The 20,033-nt window shown below is 34.2% G+C and overlaps 1 protein-coding gene across 1 annotated transcript in view; it reads right to left on the bottom strand.

The window, feature by feature from the left end:
* LOC144836942 (fibrocystin-L-like) overlaps window positions 1-11,701 on the bottom strand; it is a 31,948-nt gene extending 20,247 nt beyond the window's left edge. Inside the window, exons 1-3 of the mRNA XM_078691893.1 lie at window positions 11,129-11,701; window positions 10,777-10,973; window positions 10,453-10,597 (exon numbers count right to left, since the gene is read on the bottom strand). Of these exons, the coding sequence (XP_078548019.1) occupies window positions 10,453-10,597; window positions 10,777-10,919 (288 nt within the window). The 5' untranslated portion in view covers window positions 10,920-10,973; window positions 11,129-11,701. The remainder of the gene's footprint in view (window positions 1-10,452; window positions 10,598-10,776; window positions 10,974-11,128) is intronic.
* Between the last annotated feature and the right edge of the window lie 8,332 nt (window positions 11,702-20,033).

Genomic DNA, 20,033 nt, shown 5'->3' with positions numbered 1-20,033 from the left:
CAAATAACCACTTATGTCGTAAATGATGACGGCGTGCGTGTGTGTATTCGTCGTACGTCCGTGTACGTATTATTCCGTGCCTCTTCACTGTCTTGTTTAATTTAAAATTAAATAAACACCCGATATGAGGATATTTTAGGCATGATAATTAGAATGTTCTATAACCAAAAGGGTTGAAAAGAATTTCTTCAGTAAAATGATCACTGTACTGTTGAATAAAAGGCGACTCGCAATCTGAAACCAATCGGAGCTGCGCCTTCTGGTATCTGTTTTCTCACAGCTGCTACGTCTTTCTGCTGACCACCGTCGGGGATTCCCCTTTTTAAAAAAACACGCACACGATACTCTACGATGGTTTTTCCATGGTCAAAATGTAGCGTTTTAATTTTGCTAAAATACCTGCATGTATAAAACGATCATATCGGCGATGAAATCCTTTTTTTTTTTTGAGTATTTTTTATTTCTTCATTTTGAAAAGTCATAATAAAATTAAATAACAATAGACACATAACTTGTCAATAAATGCAAAATGATCAATAAGTAGCCTATAACACTCATTGTCTTACAACGCTGTTATTGTTTTAACTAATCTATACGAAGGCCTACTACACATTAAACACTAGACTAACGATATAGCCTTTATAGTAATAATACTAGCCTAGCTAGGCCTTAGGCCTAACCCATTCCCATAAAAGAAAGAAGAAGAAAACAGATCTGTCATATAGGCCTAGCTAGCCTAACTAGGCCTAGAGCTATAATAGACTATAGGCCTAGTAGGCCTAGAGCTAATACTAGGCCTATTATTATGATTAGGCCTAGGCCTACTAGGCCTAGGCCTATTCTATTGTTGCAACCACTTTACCTTAAAAAAACAATTTGTATCCAAAGCTAATTTGATACGAAGACATCCTTCCACATTCCAATAAAAAAAACTACTAGCTAGGGGCCTAGGCCTAGCTAAGTATAAAAAGTGTATTGCTATACAATACAATACAACGGATAGGCCAGCTAGGCCTAGGCTAGGCCGAAATCAAACTTCCCCGCAGGAGGTTCGTGCAAAAAAACACTTAAATAGGCCTAGGCCCACACTTTTTGAGACTCGTCAACTTATTGTTTAAGAATGCAGATATGTTTTGCCCCGTCGATATAAAATATTTTCCCGTAGAAGTAATTATTAGTTTATTGCTAATGTTTCTGTTAAGGTAGTATAAGTATAGGATTTGGTAAATCATTTAATACAAATAAATATAAGTAGAACCACCAGAACTATTTCCGCTATACAGCCCTATTTAAAAATGGCCTGGTCTAAATTAACATTCTACCTACTAGGGAACGTAGGTTGGCCGAGGCACTCTGCTTGACTTTCTAGGCCCCCACACTACAAGTCCTAGGCCTACCAGTTAGGCCAATTTCTCTCGCGTTGTGGTAATAAGGATACGCAGCTAAAGTGAATTTCCTCCGCTACACTGAACCACGAGCTAAGCCTACATATTTACCGATAGTCGTCAATTTATTGTTTATGGCATCAATGCTACACATTTTGCCCATTGATAATACATTTTCTCGTACTAAAAGTACTTATTAATTTAATGCATTATGTCTATACTTTATTATTTTATTTAGATATTTAGTTTCCGTTTCTTGTTGAATAAACTGCAAATAAATAAAGCTATTGTATATCTAAAGGTTCCTTTAGCAAAATGGAATCATCTTTCCTATAGTATATAAGAATACAAAAATATTTAGGATCTCGCTATTTATCTGGGCGATGTAGTCTGTGGGGTTAAAGAATACTCGAGCGGAAGAATACAACACATAATAACCATATCTATTACCAGTAAAACAGCGTCCTCTCTTATTATTTCGCGTAGGTTTCAAATAACGGGGAAAAAAAGTGAAGTAATATCTAATTAATGACTAATAATTACATTACATTTTAATATTTAATAGTATAAGTGTGTTCCACTCATAAAAGAGTATTTAATTCCAAAATTGTAATACAGTATATCGAAAAGTTAGATTTTTATTAGTGATAGAAATTTAGTATTATTTGGATAAAATAAAACTGTAAAAACATCATTCAAAAACCATCGTGGAAAAATACTTAACCAACTTCAATTTTGTTCAAATTTGGTACAATAATTCTATATGTATTTATTTATCTTTAGTATAAAAATTGGGTAATTTACTAGAATTTTAGATGATTTGGACATTTTTTATTTTTCAAAATATGATGCCTATGGTTCTACTATACATTTACAACATTTTTTTTACTAAAAGTGCGCCTAAGTTATTAAAAAAAACAAACCTGATACTAGTATTTTTCTTTTACATTATAACATTTGTGTAGTAAATTTTTCTTCTCATAAGGTATTATAGTGTAGGCCTACATTTATATTATAGTAGAACCCCTCGTTTAATTGGGGACAGCTCTTTTTACTATTTCGCCTTAACGTCTGTTTTTTTAACATTCGCCATTTACATTGCAAATTATAAATGGTATTATTATTTTTTAGTGGATTTAGAATAGCTAGAACATGTGTGATAGTAGTTTTGACTACACTAAATCAGGGAAGAGTGAGATTAAAGCAGTCGTGAATTAAAATTTCAATAAAATTTGTCAACAAATATAATTTTACTATTTCGCCTTAACGTCTGTTTTTTTAACATTCGCCATTTAGGCCTAGGCCTACATCGCCGCATTATAAATGGTATTATAATTTATACTGGATTTGGAATACCTAGAACAATGTGTAGTTTAAACTTTACTATATCAGGGGAATGAACGTGAATTAAAATGTCCATAACATTTGTCAACAAATATAATTTTGCGATTTCGCCTTAACGTCTGTTTTTGTTTACATTCGCCATTTGCATTATAAATGGTATTATTTTTATAATGGATTTGGAATAGCTAGAACATGTGTGTAGATCTTTTCCAGATGGATTTCTTTTCGAGATTTCTTTCAAACTAAATGAGGGGATCTGCTAGGTTCCCGCCCGGAGAAATAGTTTTTCTTACAAGATTTGAATAATCAACAATATCAACATTCAACAGTGTGGCGTGTTGACCGCAATGAATAACAATACCATCTTCCCCACTACACCGTCCTGCACCAACTCATTTGCATAATAACGCACGGCATACCAACTGAACAATATTTGTATAGGAGTAGCAATCAATGGGTTGGTTGGATGGCTGCTGTTGTTCATCATTTAATTCATTGTATCAGTTGTTTTGATTTCTCATGATCAATTATTCACTTAATTCATTTCATTTATTCATGATCAAACACAGTAAAATGTAGTACATGGTTTGAAATAATGTTTGTTTGTTCAAAGTTAATAATTCACACAGAAATTGTGAAATTATTTATTACAATAATGCATATGTATTTAAATAAATAGAGAGAATACACTAGCCAGGCTAGGCATCGGCATCTTTACACATTTCTATTTATTTGTTCCTAATTTTCTGACATAACTTGGGTGTTCTTAAAATTGAGGGCGCCAAACATAAAATTTACGAGATCGGAAAGAGGCGGGAAGCCAAAAAAAATGATGGTGTGCTCCCTTGCCTCTAGCACGGTAAGGCTCTCTCACAGCCTTGGGGGTACCACACATCAGATGCTTTGATGTTATTGCCTCATAATGTGTGGTGGAAAGGGGGACGTTTAAATCTGTGAACCCCAAACACAGAAGCTCGCATAGCTTTAACTCTTTTCCACCGACCGGCATGGGGTTTGAACCCACGATAATCGTGTTCCACGACGCTCTACCAACTGAGCTATCCGGCCCTCTGGTTAATAGCAAGGTTAAAACTAGATTCGTTTCCTCAAAATTACGTCATGAATATGCAAATTTATGACGTAACGATTAGAATGACGTAATATGAAGCGCGTATAAGACTATACTATTGTCACCTTTTATTACTCGTGTACATTGTGGCATAACGGGTAGTGCTCTAGTAACTATCGTTTGGATTGAATTCTCTCAGCTCTACTGGCTGGGGTTCGAATCTCTACGGATTTCTTTTTTTGTTAAATAAATATAAAATGCTTTTCTTTTATTTTGAAAGAGAGATATTTAGAGAGTCAGGTTAATTTAGGATAATATAATGTAAAAGATTAACAACATCAAAATTCAACAGTGTGGCGCGTTGACCGCCGCGAATGACTAACAATTGAATGTCAGAAAAAAAGGAATTATAGTTCTCTTCGTTACGTGTTTAGAAAAGAATTTATATCTCATCGTTGGTGGTATGTCGGCGTTGTTATGCAAATGGGTTTGTACAGGTGTAGTGGGAAAGATGGTATTCCAACCTTTTTAAACCAAAATATCGGCTAAATATATTCTTTTTTGCGTTTCAACATATATGTTAATGATTCCAATTACGATACAAACTTTTTTTTTATTTTGTAGGTAAAATGGCAGATATAACCCTTTTTGTCTTTCCCCTTAACGTTTTCATACCACAATCGCTGTGCTAAGGGGAATTTATTATATTACCCTTAAGGCCATTTTACACTAAAAAGAGGGAAGTAAAATCAACCGATTGACCCCTCCTTAAGGCTACAATTTATATAAAACAAAATAATTAAATGGTTAAATTCTGTTTCACCAAATTTATAAATAATTCTAGGCCTAGGTCCTAGAGGCATGTCTTTTAATTTGTTGTCGGTGTCTTCTAGTCTAGGCCTAGAAGGCCTAGCCTAGGTCTAAGTGATGCGGCCTTTGCCGCCTGGCTGGGCGTGAGGTGAGTTGGTACCAATTTTGAAAACTAGTTGCATAGGCCTAGTCAGCTAAGCTAAAAGGTTAGGCCTAGCCTATTATAGTCGCCGCATAGTACTGTATATCGCTATTAATTAGGGCCAAAATTAAATAACTAGCCTAGGCCTATTTAGCTTATCTTTCTTAGGCTAGGCCCTAGTCTAAGCCTAGCTAGGTAGGCCTAGAATAGGCCTAGTAGATATTCGCCCAGGATTCGCGTATGGGTGTTAAACGGATGATCGGGCCCACATTTATATGCGCACCAAACAAAAGGAGGCCTCCAAATAGCCATAAATAAACACAGAACTAAATGGCCATTAAACTAGTTTAGTATCTAGTCAAGTATCAGCCGCGCAATGTTTTTATGAATATAGTAAATATTAATTAATTATTAAACAGCCGATAAATACTAATCAATGTGTCTTAATACAAAACAAATTTTACTAATCCAACATCTAGTTTTAATGATTAATTATAATAATTAATCGTATATTTCTTTTTTTTACGTCTTTTCTTATTTCTGCATATCATTATTATACATGATACCCCAAACAACAAGGCTCATCTCATAAACACAATATTTCCCGTTTTTTAAATTGTACTTCTTCATTTCTTATGCAATTGGAGTTTATAACTTGATACAGAAACCATAATCCTGTTATCGATAAAATGAATATTAATTATTAATATTGGTAATGGTAACTAATAATAAATAAACTAATTTCCAACATTTAAAAAACACAATTTGCAGAATAAAACCAAAACGGAAACAAAACAACTTTATTTATAAAAATCACACATACTTATTGGCACATGTAAAATAAAAAAAAAAAAAAAATGTACTGGCATAACTGACGGCCGCAATAACTGGTGGCTGAAATGATCCCAAAAGAGTTATGTTGTCTGGTACTCGTTGTGTTAACATTAATAATGTCTTTTTCCTTTTCATATAGGCCTAGTGTCTGATGTGTTGATGGAGTAAATGTTCTTGGGCAGCTGGTTGCAGTTTTTCTCATTTTCTATGGCTATATTGTTCTTAGTTGATGTCATATTCTAAATATGTAATTTGTATTGTCATGACGTTGAAAATATTTAAATAACAATTGTCCATGTGGTTTTTAACATCTTTAGATTCATCAGAGATTCATCTGATGTCCAAATCCAGTAAAAGTATTGGATTATTTTATTGATGATTTGTTCTACTGTACAATCATGTAAGAATTAGAAATCTGGCTACTCGCTCAAAGCTGCTACAGTAATGTACTGTGTTAGGAATACTATTAATTATTGAATCTAACATACACTGGATAGTTCCTAATTTCAGTCTGTTACAGTATTAATTTTAAGAATTTTATTAAGGAACATACTACACTAATTGTGCTTCATATTTTCATATTCATACCGGTAATTTTTTTTTAAACATTTGACGTTTTTAACATGTATGAAATCTATCTCCAGCAGGATCAATTACAGGACAATTGTTCTTGTCTTATATGTGATGATTTTTATGTATAAATAAATGATCATAATGTAAAGAAAAATAAATTAGAAACATTGACATTCTAGCTGAAATACTTTGAAATATTTAATCACTGAATAACTTAATAAATTACACTTTAATATTGTGAACATTTCCAAATTGATCAGCTTGTATTATACCATGTACCGTCAATTCTAATAGTAACCCACACTCTAATAGTAACCCCCCCTTCTAGTAGTAACCCAACTTATAAGTCAATCTATAATAATAACCCACTACTACTACTAGTAACCCATGGGGGAGGTTATTATTAGAGTCACAAAAACTATTGAAAAAATGACATTAAGACTGGTCGTTTATTATGCAGCAATATTTTGAAAATAAGGAGATAATGCATGTTGATCTCGGGAGGACTGAGTGTTTTTGAGTTTATAAAATAAAGTTCAAACAAATTTATTTATTCGTACTGTTTTATTATTTTTCTATGATTTGCTGACCGGAAAAGTTGGGGTGGGTTACTATTTTCAGGTGCCTTACTATTTTCAGGTGCCTAATTTAAGATTAGTAATAATAACCCACTACTCCAATAGTAATCCCCCTTCCCCCCCCCCCCCCACTTCTAATAGTAACCCACCCTAAAAAACAATCAAAAAATAATAACCCAGGGTTACAATTAGAAGATTTACGGAATCAATTAGTTTAAACTAATTAATACATGCTATAGACTATTGTAGCCCAAATATCAAATTACACTTTTAATATTGCAAACATTTCCAAATTGATCAACTTATAGTATATAACCATGTATCAATTAGTTTAAACTAATTAATCCATGCTATAATCTATAGACTATTGTAGCCCAAATATCAAATTACACTATTATTTATAATAACAGCAACCGGGAATCCACAAAATGTTAGGATTCAGCCAAGTAGCCTTTTTTGCAATTAAAATCTCATTACACGGAATCTCTTCGATGTTATAGAACACACTTCTCGTAGGCGTGTTGAATATGCGTGTAATAGCGTGTTGTATAAACGCGCCCTTAGGTGCAACAGCCTGACAAATTGATATGGTAACACTATTAAAAACAAGTATATCAATCAGAACGTTAACATACGTTATGTTATATCTATTTTCAAACCTTTTAAAATCAAAAACTCATCAGCATCATTTTTTCATTCTTAACTTTCATCCTTATAATTATCCAATTTTGAATTGAGAATCCAGGATTTGATGTCAACAATTTCGCTACCTCTTTCTTGCCTGCAAAATGAGAAAAACAAAAATGCAATTATTCTATCATCTCTTACAGATGTATTTGTCCTAAATTTGTCCTATTTTGATGTCACATAACAGCTATCCACTTGGAATCGAGAAATTGAATATTTGCGACCAACAACCGGCCCATATTTTATAACTACTGTACTTGTTCAAAAATAACACTATATTGATCTCTTTCCCTTTAATGTTAAACAATATTCCAATTAAAATGCTTAAATACAGAAGTATAGGCCTACAGGTACATATGACAACCTCAGACATCCATCCTATATTAGACTGGGTTCCAGCCCGTAAATTTTGGCACATATGGCGTTTTATACGTATAATATAATACTCAGATTTACGCACTGGGGAAATATGTGAAGAAATCGATTTGCATGCCCGCAAACATCCGATAAGAATGACGTAGGTTATCATACCATATGTGCCAAATTATTTATCTTTACTATTTACGGGCTGGAACCCAGTCTAATCATATATATGCACTGCTCTTTAACCAATTGAATGCTCTTTGGCATGTGAAGAACGAACCTTTTTAAATTTAAACTTACCTGTGAGATCGTCATGGTTGTATAGGTCATCTCCTATAGTAGTAAACAAAAACAATTTATAACATTAATATTTTATACATTTTCATTCTTGATACATTGTACATTTGTGTTTTCAAATGTTTTGCTGCTAATATTGTAGTAGACTTACCTGATGTTGTGGCAATTTCTAGTTGTCCATAACTATCAGCATCATCTGCTGATAAACAACAATAAAATGTTAAGAATATAATGTTTACGAAAATCTAATTTGTGTCTGATAAGTGCCATTTCCGGCATCTACAGTTGCACAACTCTTAAACATTTCTTATGACACAGGGACAGATTGGAATGGAAAATGGGACATGGATTAATTAATTTTAACACTAAAAAAGAACTTCATAGAAAGAGTCAATCTTAATTTCACCTCACCTCAGCACCAGCTGGTATAGATTTTTATTAGTAATGTTTTATAAGCTTACCTGTGATGTTTTCTTCTTCTTTAAAAGTTTCATCTGCTGATCAATAATAAACGAAAAGTTAACAATTTAATATATTCCTAATATCTATCTGTACATTAAGTACTTTGATTGCACTGATTGCATTGAAGAACTTAAGATCTACCATAAAATTTTTTTCCATGTTTAGAACCAACAAATATATGGTCTTGATTTTATGGCACTCTGGAATTGTTTCTTCTATTAGCAAAAGAAGTATTCTCATTTTACATACTTTGTTTATAAACTATATTAAAGCTTACCTGTAAAAGTATTCATTTCTACTTCTAGGCTTCTGGGTTATCTCCTATAGAAAAACACAATAAAATAATTAATTAAAAAAAATTAAGTTTTCTTATTCTTCTTACCTGTACAAGTGTTGCCACTTTTTAATTTGACAAAATTTGCTGATTTTTCAATTACCTACTGGCAGAACAGGTAAGTAAAAGATATGTACTGTGTGGGTAATAAGCTGTACGGACTATATAAAGGGCAGGAAATATTTTGAGATAATCTAGGTTTTGGCGAGATTCTGGTTTTTAAGGTGTTTATGCTTTGTGAGAGTGAAGTTTGCATTGTACCAGCAACAATGCCTATTTTTTTTTTAAAAAGATGTGCCGTGTTTAAAACGTTTTCACCCGCAACTACAGCAATTGCATTATAATTCTTCAAGGTTGATATGTCCTTGGCTATTGGCTGTTCTTGTGGCCTCGAAGTCTCTGCTGCCTGCTTTTTATTTTGGGCATATACCGCATCACATGCTTGTGCATATCTAGCACTTTCCTGATCTCCTGTGATTTGTGATCATTATCTGTTATTAAAAACAATCCACTTAATATGTTCCCTTATAGAAGTGTTTTAACACAACTTGTTATTAAGTTGCAAAATACTGAAATTAAAGACTGCCTGAACCCAAAACAAGTAAGTGCCAGACAAAAAGCCTAAGGAAAAGCCTAGAATATTATATTTATCCTTGTTTGACCAATGTTTGACCAATATTTATCCAATTGTTCTGGAGGTTGTCTTTAATTTGAGGTGATTTATACAGCCGATGAAATCAAATTTGAAAGTAGTCTGTAATTGGATTTTTATGGGAGTGACTTGTAGGTACTTTTGGCTAGTCTTCAACATAAGTTGCTCTTAGAGTGGATACGATAGTCTACAATTGAAGATGCTTTTAAAATTGGGGTAGGGGGAAGTATTAATAGAAGGTAGTGGGTTAAATAGAGGGAGACCTGCATTGAAAATTTGAAATGGACTGTAGTCTTCAAAAAGAAGTTGCTCTTAGATTGGATACGTCACTAGTCTACAATTGATGGTGATTTTTGAATTTTAATGCAGTATTAAATAGAAGATGGATGGTTACTTAGAGAGAGAACTGCATTGACAATTTGAAAATGACTTATAATTAATTAAAAAATCACCAACCTTGGAATCCAGATGTTCTGCAATATCCGTTGTAAAATCTTCAATTAGATTAAACTGAACTTTAAATTTCTCCAAAACTTTTACTGTTGATCTGCGATTGATATGTGGAAAACACCCTCAATGACAGAAAACTCTGTTGAGTTGATACCTTCTAGCGTGGATGAGTTGGAATAAACAATGCTGAATTCAAAGAAGTAACCACTTCCCGACAGATTAATGGCAAGATCAGTGAAGTTGGCCCAGCCATGGATTATATCTACAGTGTTGTTGCTGACGAGCTCTGCATCAGATACTCCTGGGCATTTTCCATGGATGTGAAGAATGTCCCAGATTTTGCACAATTTCACCCTGTAAAAATCATTGAATAATTCCTTTTTTTTCGTAGAATATTTGTATCAAACCTATGGTGTATTACCACAGCTTGATAGCTTATATTGGAGTTTAGAAAGAATTGTGTTAAATCTGCACTGGTATCCAATATAGAGATGCAAGGTTGAATCTCAAATAGCATCAGCCGTTGTAAACGTATACTCATTGTGCTTGAGAATTGATAGATGATTTCTACTCCTGGGTCACTAGATGCCTCTTCTTCAGCTTGCTTCTCAGAATACCTGTGAACCAATTAGTTATGTTGTTTTGTAATGATATAGGCATTATGGTTATGTTCGTTACAAGCCACACATGAGAATACAATTTAAGACTTTGGACAAGACGATACAAGCCAGTTCTTTACTACAGTAACTCTACAGAAAACTCTACTTCAACTCATTACTTCTTAAATGTGACTTACGTTTTATTGCCTGTACTTGGACCTCCTGTTGTATTTGTTGCTCTCACACCGCTTGTTGGGTCTTCGGCTGGGGGAGAAGGATCGGCCATTGCTAATAACCTCAACTTCAAGACTCTCGTACAAAGTACCGGTTTGTGCTGCATTAACAATTTCTGCTTGAAGGTTAACTAACTCATCATGTTCTAGGGTTGAATTGCCTGTAAGGAAGAAATATTAATTATTGTTTAGATATTAAAAGAATAGGCAATGAAATAAAATTCAACTCATTTCTAAACATATAAAACTGAAAAAAGAAGAAATCTTGATAGATTATGTGATACTTTAATATGGTTAAAGAAAGCTATTTACTTACTGTATTATATATACCAAACTGGCAAGATTGTTAACAAGATCTTCTTCATAGAAGTCATCAACATCAACAGAAGCCACACCAACGTCAACCATTATAACCGGTGTAGTGATGATGTCAATTGGGTCACTACCACGTATAAGTATCCAAAGAGTCTGCCAATCGCGATCAAAATAGTTCTCGCCATAAACGCTGGAGTCATGAACTGATCGTCTGGTCTATTTGGATCTTCTGGAACCCATATGAACATATCTCCATCCAGCTGCCTGTTATTTGGCATGACATAGTGACCTTGATGGTACACATCTAAGCGTTGAGGATTGGCATACCAGATGCCGACAACTATTTTCTGATCTGGAGCTGTGTTCAGGAAATGAAGTCATAACGTTTGAGGATTCGTTGAACTCTCATATACATCTCATAAGTCTCTCCAATTGCAACGATAGACATAAATGTGCTGATGCGCTCTTGACATGTGTACCCATGACACCAGCCGTGATCTTGTGGTCCATTGATCAAATCAACATAACCGTTAGACACAATGACGATTGGTGAAGACGTCGTAATTCTTGTGTCAGGATCAAGACTTTCAATAATCAACATAGCGTAATCGTAATCATAGCATTCAAAAGCCTGCCAAGATTCATGCCATATGCAGTCTTCTGTACCAATGATACCTTAATGAAAAGAGCAGATTAGATAAAAGATTTTACTACCATTGATGTCTGTAACCATCATGTTTGGAATTCTATAATCCTATAATTCCCCAAAATGAAAATATAATAAAAATTGAAATACAGAAAAAAAAAAAAAACATCTTTTAAAATGAATAATAAAAATGTTCATATTTATTGAAACTGTTTATATCTTTTCTTTTTTTTTGGTTTCCCACTTTTATTTCGTCGTCATTAACATTGTTTCATTCATTATGATTTTTACATTTATACATTATCTAATCTAATTCATCATAATTACATAATATATACAGTATTCGGTTTGTAACATGCTATTTAATGTTAAATCTTACTGAACCTACCTGTAACTCATCGCAATCAAAGAACAGGCTTGTACCAATTATAAACGTCCATTCAGCTTCATGACTAAGAGAAGATGGCTCAATGACAAATGGCATCACCCCGATGTTGTTGTCAGCAAGAACAAGATCAGTCATTTACAACGGAACTCGAAATTTGGAAAAAGACTCCATAATCCCAATTCTTCCAGATGAAGAAATTGGCAATCTGTGTGCAGTCTTTCTGACCATCCCTCGTCATGAACACCGTGCAAAGAAGTATGGCCTTCGTTGTTGCTCCATTGACTTTCAACGTCACAATCTCCCCACTGACATGGTACAGCACCATCTCAGAGCCTACCACAGTGTTGTCTTGTAGGATGACATCTCTGGAGCTCTCAATTTCAATACCTGCTGGCCACGATATATCCTCAGCATTGTAGCGGTCTTGATATGTACCAGGAAAGACAGAACAGCAGATTAATCTAAAATGTAAGTTACTATATAAGGGAAAGAGAAGTATTTTGGCATTGCTTACCTGCTCCAACTGTGTGGTGAATTACATTATCCTGAATTGTTAGTCCTGAAGTACCAAACATCCCGATAGCAGGACTGAAGCCATTATGAAATGTATACAACCGCTGGACCTTCTACAGTAACTTCTCCAATATCCAAGAAAGCAACCTAAGGGAACATTATACTTACCTGTTGATTAAGTTAATTAACAATTGGGATGAAATATTTTACAGTACTTTGTACTTAATTTATTATTAACATTAAAACATATTTTAGTGTAAATTAAAAATAATTTTATTTTATAGTTGTTTATTTATAATTTAATTTAGCATTTACTTAAACTATAGGCTTAATATAATTAAGTTAAGTTATCTTGCCCAGTGGGCTAGTCACAAAAAAAACAAAAATCAAGCCCTGCTGAAATGGAAGCCTTATAATTCTTTTTTGCACTTTTTTTTATAAAAAGAAGAATTATCTGCAATTGCGCCATTGGCTGCAACAGTATTTTTAATTAATGATTTATGTTTTTTTTCAAATAACTACTGCATATATCACTTTTTAACAATTAGCCAGTAAATCATGGTCTGGTGTTAACATTCTGAATTTTCCACTGATGCAGTGATGCCTGAATTTCACTACACTGCATAAAATATTAGTAAGCCTATTATAAGATTACCTTTTCCTTCAAATAGAATACAGTAAATGTCCATCTGGGTCTTGTCTTCTAATATGTGATGCTTCAAAACACATATCCAGTCGTCTTCTGTTGGTCATTTTGAGATTTTTTTCTTCTGAAGAAACAATAACAATTCTACTAATTTTTTAATTAATTATTAATTATTAGGTCGTACAGACAGTGACCAACAACTTTATGTCTTGTCTGAAGAATCACCCAAGAACACAGACAAGTCAGCACAGATCTCGAATTATAAAATATTGCTTATTGAATCGATCAAAAGATGTGTACGGCGTAACAGTTAGCGTTATTTAAATATTCCTTGTTTTTAACTATATAAATATTGACTTTTTGGAACTGAAGTTGATTTATAAAAAGCATATAGGCCTATTTACATCGTATTTGTTACATATAACCCTGAATAGTCTTTGGTTTGGTGTTTAATATAGGACATGCGGATAGATTGTACTGTATTTATTAGGTATTGGTATATAGGCTAGGCCAATACTAGGATGATAGGTCCCAGCATGTAGGCTAGCCTGCTGGGCCTAAAAAAAATAAACCTTAAACCAAAATTACATTTCCTAGTTTTTAGAATGAAAGCTGTCAACAGAAAAACCAATTGATATCTAAGCTAGGCCTAATTGAATATAGGGTCTTCGGCCTAGGCTAGCTTGATACTAGACTAACGATATAGCCTTTATAGTAATAATACTAGCCTAGCTAGGCCTTAGGCCTAACCCATTCCCATAAAAGAAAGAAGAAAAAAACAGATCTGTCATATAGGCCTAGCTAGCCTAACTAGGCCTAGAGCTAGGCCTAGTAGGCCTAGAGCTAAAGGTAAGAGCTAATACTAGGCCTAGGCCTATTATTATGATTAGGCCTAGGCATTGGCCTATATTCTATTGGGATGCTAGTCAAGTCGCCCCATCGCAAAGTCGCCCCATACAAAGTCGCCCCATACAAAGTCGCCCCTTACACAGTCGCCCCATCGCAAAGTCGCCCCAAAACAAAGTCGCCCCGACACAGTCGCCCCATCGCAAAGTCGCCCCAACGCAAAGTCGCCCCAACGCAAAGTCCACCCATTGCAAAGTCGCCCCAACACAAAGTCGCCCCATCGCAAAGTCGCCCCAAAACGTTAAAATAGTTTACAAGTGCGTAAAATGTCGCAATATGATACCAAAAAAAAACACGGAACGTGTAAACATAAAATGGGAAGCCCCGCCATGTAGTCTCAGGTCACACGATCGGCACGCTCCCCCATCATCAGCAGAGAGGAAGCCCCCGACTAATCACTCCGCGGTCGCACTGAGCTCACCACCCAGAGGGAAACCCCCGTAATTACTCAGCCGTTGTCGCACTATACAACGCACCATCGGGAAACCCCACCGGAGTTTTACGATGATATCAGTCGCGTCGCGTTTGAAATCGGTCGTGTTTAATTGTGGTCGCGATAAAATGATGTTACGATCTAGATTATTTTTACTTTGGTCGATGAATATTTATTATTATTATTAGGGCTATATTAATAATTGATTTTTTTTTTTATTTTACAGGTTTATGATGAGAAAGATGTGTGCCTTGACAATTTGTAAACATAGTTTAAGATTATATTATAGTATTATTCGGCATAATGTCATTTAACAGTACATAATTATTTAAATGTGAAATATTTGATAGGGAACGTAGGCTACGTCTGTGTCTTTTATTTTATATGCAACAAATTACCTAAAACAATTTATTTATAAACATTCAGTTTACTATTAGTATTACAATTAACATTGATTATAAGCCTGGAAAGGCAATCCCATCATTATATCCATTATAAAATTGCATCAAATAACCACTTATGTCGTAAATGATGACGGCGTGCGTGTGTGTATTCGTCGTACGTCCGTGTACGTATTATTCCGTGCCTCTTCACTGTCTTGTTTAATTTAAAATTAAATAAACACCCGATATGAGGATATTTTAGGCATGATAATTAGAATGTTCTATAACCAAAAGGGTTGAAAAGAATTTCTTCAGTAAAATGATCACTGTACTGTTGAATAAAAGGCGACTCGCAATCTGAAACCAATCGGAGCTGCGCCTTCTGGTATCTGTTTTCTCACAGCTGCTACGTCTTTCTGCTGACCACCGTCGGGGATTCCCCTTTTTAAAAAAACACGCACACGATACTCTACGATGGTTTTTCCATGGTCAAAATGTAGCGTTTTAATTTTGCTAAAATACCTGCATGTATAAAACGATCATATCGGCGATGAAATCCTTTTTTTTTTTTGAGTATTTTTTATTTCTTCATTTTGAAAAGTCATAATAAAATTAAATAACAATAGACACATAACTTGTCAATAAATGCAAAATGATCAATAAGTAGCCTATAACACTCATTGTCTTACAACGCTGTTATTGTTTTAACTAATCTATACGAAGGCCTACTACACATTAAACACTAGACTAACGATATAGCCTTTATAGTAATAATACTAGCCTAGCTAGGCCTTAGGCCTAACCCATTCCCATAAAAGAAAGAAGAAGAAAACAGATCTGTCATATAGGCCTAGCTAGCCTAACTAGGCCTAGAGCTATAATAGACTATAGGCCTAGTAGGCCTAGAGCTAATACTAGGCCTATTATTATGATTAGGCCTAGGCCTACTAGGCCTAGGCCTATTCTATTGTTGCAACCACTTTACCTTAAAAAAACAATTTGTATCCAAAGCTAATTTGATACGAAGACATCCTTCCACATTCCAATAAAAAAAACTACTAGCTAGGGGCCTAGGCCTAGCTAAGTATAAAAAGTGTATTGCTATACAATACAATACAACGGATAGGCCAGCTAGGCCTAGGCTAGGCCGAAATCAAACTTCCCCGCAGGAGGTTCGTGCAAAAAAACACTTAAATAGGCCTAGGCCCACACTTTTTGAGACTCGTCAACTTATTGTTTAAGAATGCAGATATGTTTTGCCCCGTCGATATAAAATATTTTCCCGTAGAAGTAATTATTAGTTTATTGCTAATGTTTCTGTTAAGGTAGTATAAGTATAGGATTTGGTAAATCATTTAATACAAATAAATATAAGTAGAACCACCAGAACTATTTCCGCTATACAGCCCTATTTAAAAATGGCCTGGTCTAAATTAACATTCTACCTACTAGGGAACGTAGGTTGGCCGAGGCACTCTGCTTGACTTTCTAGGCCCCCACACTACAAGTCCTAGGCCTACCAGTTAGGCCAATTTCTCTCGCGTTGTGGTAATAAGGATACGCAGCTAAAGTGAATTTCCTCCGCTACACTGAACCACGAGCTAAGCCTACATATTTACCGATAGTCGTCAATTTATTGTTTATGGCATCAATGCTACACATTTTGCCCATTGATAATACATTTTCTCGTACTAAAAGTACTTATTAATTTAATGCATTATGTCTATACTTTATTATTTTATTTAGATATTTAGTTTCCGTTTCTTGTTGAATAAACTGCAAATAAATAAAGCTATTGTATATCTAAAGGTTCCTTTAGCAAAATGGAATCATCTTTCCTATAGTATATAAGAATACAAAAATATTTAGGATCTCGCTATTTATCTGGGCGATGTAGTCTGTGGGGTTAAAGAATACTCGAGCGGAAGAATACAACACATAATAACCATATCTATTACCAGTAAAACAGCGTCCTCTCTTATTATTTCGCGTAGGTTTCAAATAACGGGGAAAAAAAGTGAAGTAATATCTAATTAATGACTAATAATTACATTACATTTTAATATTTAATAGTATAAGTGTGTTCCACTCATAAAAGAGTATTTAATTCCAAAATTGTAATACAGTATATCGAAAAGTTAGATTTTTATTAGTGATAGAAATTTAGTATTATTTGGATAAAATAAAACTGTAAAAACATCATTCAAAAACCATCGTGGAAAAATACTTAACCAACTTCAATTTTGTTCAAATTTGGTACAATAATTCTATATGTATTTATTTATCTTTAGTATAAAAATTGGGTAATTTACTAGAATTTTAGATGATTTGGACATTTTTTATTTTTCAAAATATGATGCCTATGGTTCTACTATACATTTACAACATTTTTTTTACTAAAAGTGCGCCTAAGTTATTAAAAAAAACAAACCTGATACTAGTATTTTTCTTTTACATTATAACATTTGTGTAGTAAATTTTTCTTCTCATAAGGTATTATAGTGTAGGCCTACATTTATATTATAGTAGAACCCCTCGTTTAATTGGGGACAGCTCTTTTTACTATTTCGCCTTAACGTCTGTTTTTTTAACATTCGCCATTTACATTGCAAATTATAAATGGTATTATTATTTTTTAGTGGATTTAGAATAGCTAGAACATGTGTGATAGTAGTTTTGACTACACTAAATCAGGGAAGAGTGAGATTAAAGCAGTCGTGAATTAAAATTTCAATAAAATTTGTCAACAAATATAATTTTACTATTTCGCCTTAACGTCTGTTTTTTTAACATTCGCCATTTAGGCCTAGGCCTACATCGCCGCATTATAAATGGTATTATAATTTATACTGGATTTGGAATACCTAGAACAATGTGTAGTTTAAACTTTACTATATCAGGGGAATGAACGTGAATTAAAATGTCCATAACATTTGTCAACAAATATAATTTTGCGATTTCGCCTTAACGTCTGTTTTTGTTTACATTCGCCATTTGCATTATAAATGGTATTATTTTTATAATGGATTTGGAATAGCTAGAACATGTGTGTAGATCTTTTCCAGATGGATTTCTTTTCGAGATTTCTTTCAAACTAAATGAGGGGATCTGCTAGGTTCCCGCCCGGAGAAATAGTTTTTCTTACAAGATTTGAATAATCAACAATATCAACATTCAACAGTGTGGCGTGTTGACCGCAATGAATAACAATACCATCTTCCCCACTACACCGTCCTGCACCAACTCATTTGCATAATAACGCACGGCATACCAACTGAACAATATTTGTATAGGAGTAGCAATCAATGGGTTGGTTGGATGGCTGCTGTTGTTCATCATTTAATTCATTGTATCAGTTGTTTTGATTTCTCATGATCAATTATTCACTTAATTCATTTCATTTATTCATGATCAAACACAGTAAAATGTAGTACATGGTTTGAAATAATGTTTGTTTGTTCAAAGTTAATAATTCACACAGAAATTGTGAAATTATTTATTACAATAATGCATATGTATTTAAATAAATAGAGAGAATACACTAGCCAGGCTAGGCATCGGCATCTTTACACATTTCTATTTATTTGTTCCTAATTTTCTGACATAACTTGGGTGTTCTTAAAATTGAGGGCGCCAAACATAAAATTTACGAGATCGGAAAGAGGCGGGAAGCCAAAAAAAATGATGGTGTGCTCCCTTGCCTCTAGCACGGTAAGGCTCTCTCACAGCCTTGGGGGTACCACACATCAGATGCTTTGATGTTATTGCCTCATAATGTGTGGTGGAAAGGGGGACGTTTAAATCTGTGAACCCCAAACACAGAAGCTCGCATAGCTTTAACTCTTTTCCACCGACCGGCATGGGGTTTGAACCCACGATAATCGTGTTCCACGACGCTCTACCAACTGAGCTATCCGGCCCTCTGGTTAATAGCAAGGTTAAAACTAGATTCGTTTCCTCAAAATTACGTCATGAATATGCAAATTTATGACGTAACGATTAGAATGACGTAATATGAAGCGCGTATAAGACTATACTATTGTCACCTTTTATTACTCGTGTACATTGTGGCATAACGGGTAGTGCTCTAGTAACTATCGTTTGGATTGAATTCTCTCAGCTCTACTGGCTGGGGTTCGAATCTCTACGGATTTCTTTTTTTTTAAAATAAATATAAAATGCTTTTCTTTTATTTTGAAAGAGAGATATTTAGAGAGTCAGGTTAATTTAGGATAATATAATGTAAAAGATTAACAACATCAAAATTCAACAGTGTGGCGCGTTGACCGCCGCGAATGACTAACAATTGAATGTCAGAAAAAAAGGAATTATAGTTCTCTTCGTTACGTGTTTAGAAAAGAATTTATATCTCATCGTTGGTGGTATGTCGGCGTTGTTATGCAAATGGGTTTGTACAGGTGTAGTGGGAAAGATGGTATTCCAACCTTTTTAAACCAAAATATCGGCTAAATATATTCTTTTTTGCGTTTCAACATATATGTTAATGATTCCAATTACGATACAAACTTTTTTTTTATTTTGTAGGTAAAATGGCAGATATAACCCTTTTTGTCTTTCCCCTTAACGTTTTCATACCACAATCGCTGTGCTAAGGGGAATTTATTATATTACCCTTAAGGCCATTTTACACTAAAAAGAGGGAAGTAAAATCAACCGATTGACCCCTCCTTAAGGCTACAATTTATATAAAACAAAATAATTAAATGGTTAAATTCTGTTTCACCAAATTTATAAATAATTCTAGGCCTAGGTCCTAGAGGCATGTCTTTTAATTTGTTGTCGGTGTCTTCTAGTCTAGGCCTAGAAGGCCTAGCCTAGGTCTAAGTGATGCGGCCTTTGCCGCCTGGCTGGGCGTGAGGTGAGTTGGTACCAATTTTGAAAACTAGTTGCATAGGCCTAGTCAGCTAAGCTAAAAGGTTAGGCCTAGCCTATTATAGTCGCCGCATAGTACTGTATATCGCTATTAATTA

Source organism: Antedon bifida, chromosome 3 (genome assembly GCF_963402885.1).
Source record: "Antedon bifida chromosome 3, ecAntBifi1.1, whole genome shotgun sequence".
Lineage (NCBI taxonomy): Eukaryota > Metazoa > Echinodermata > Crinoidea > Comatulida > Antedonidae > Antedon > Antedon bifida.
This window is presented reverse-complemented; position numbering and strand designations above follow the sequence as displayed.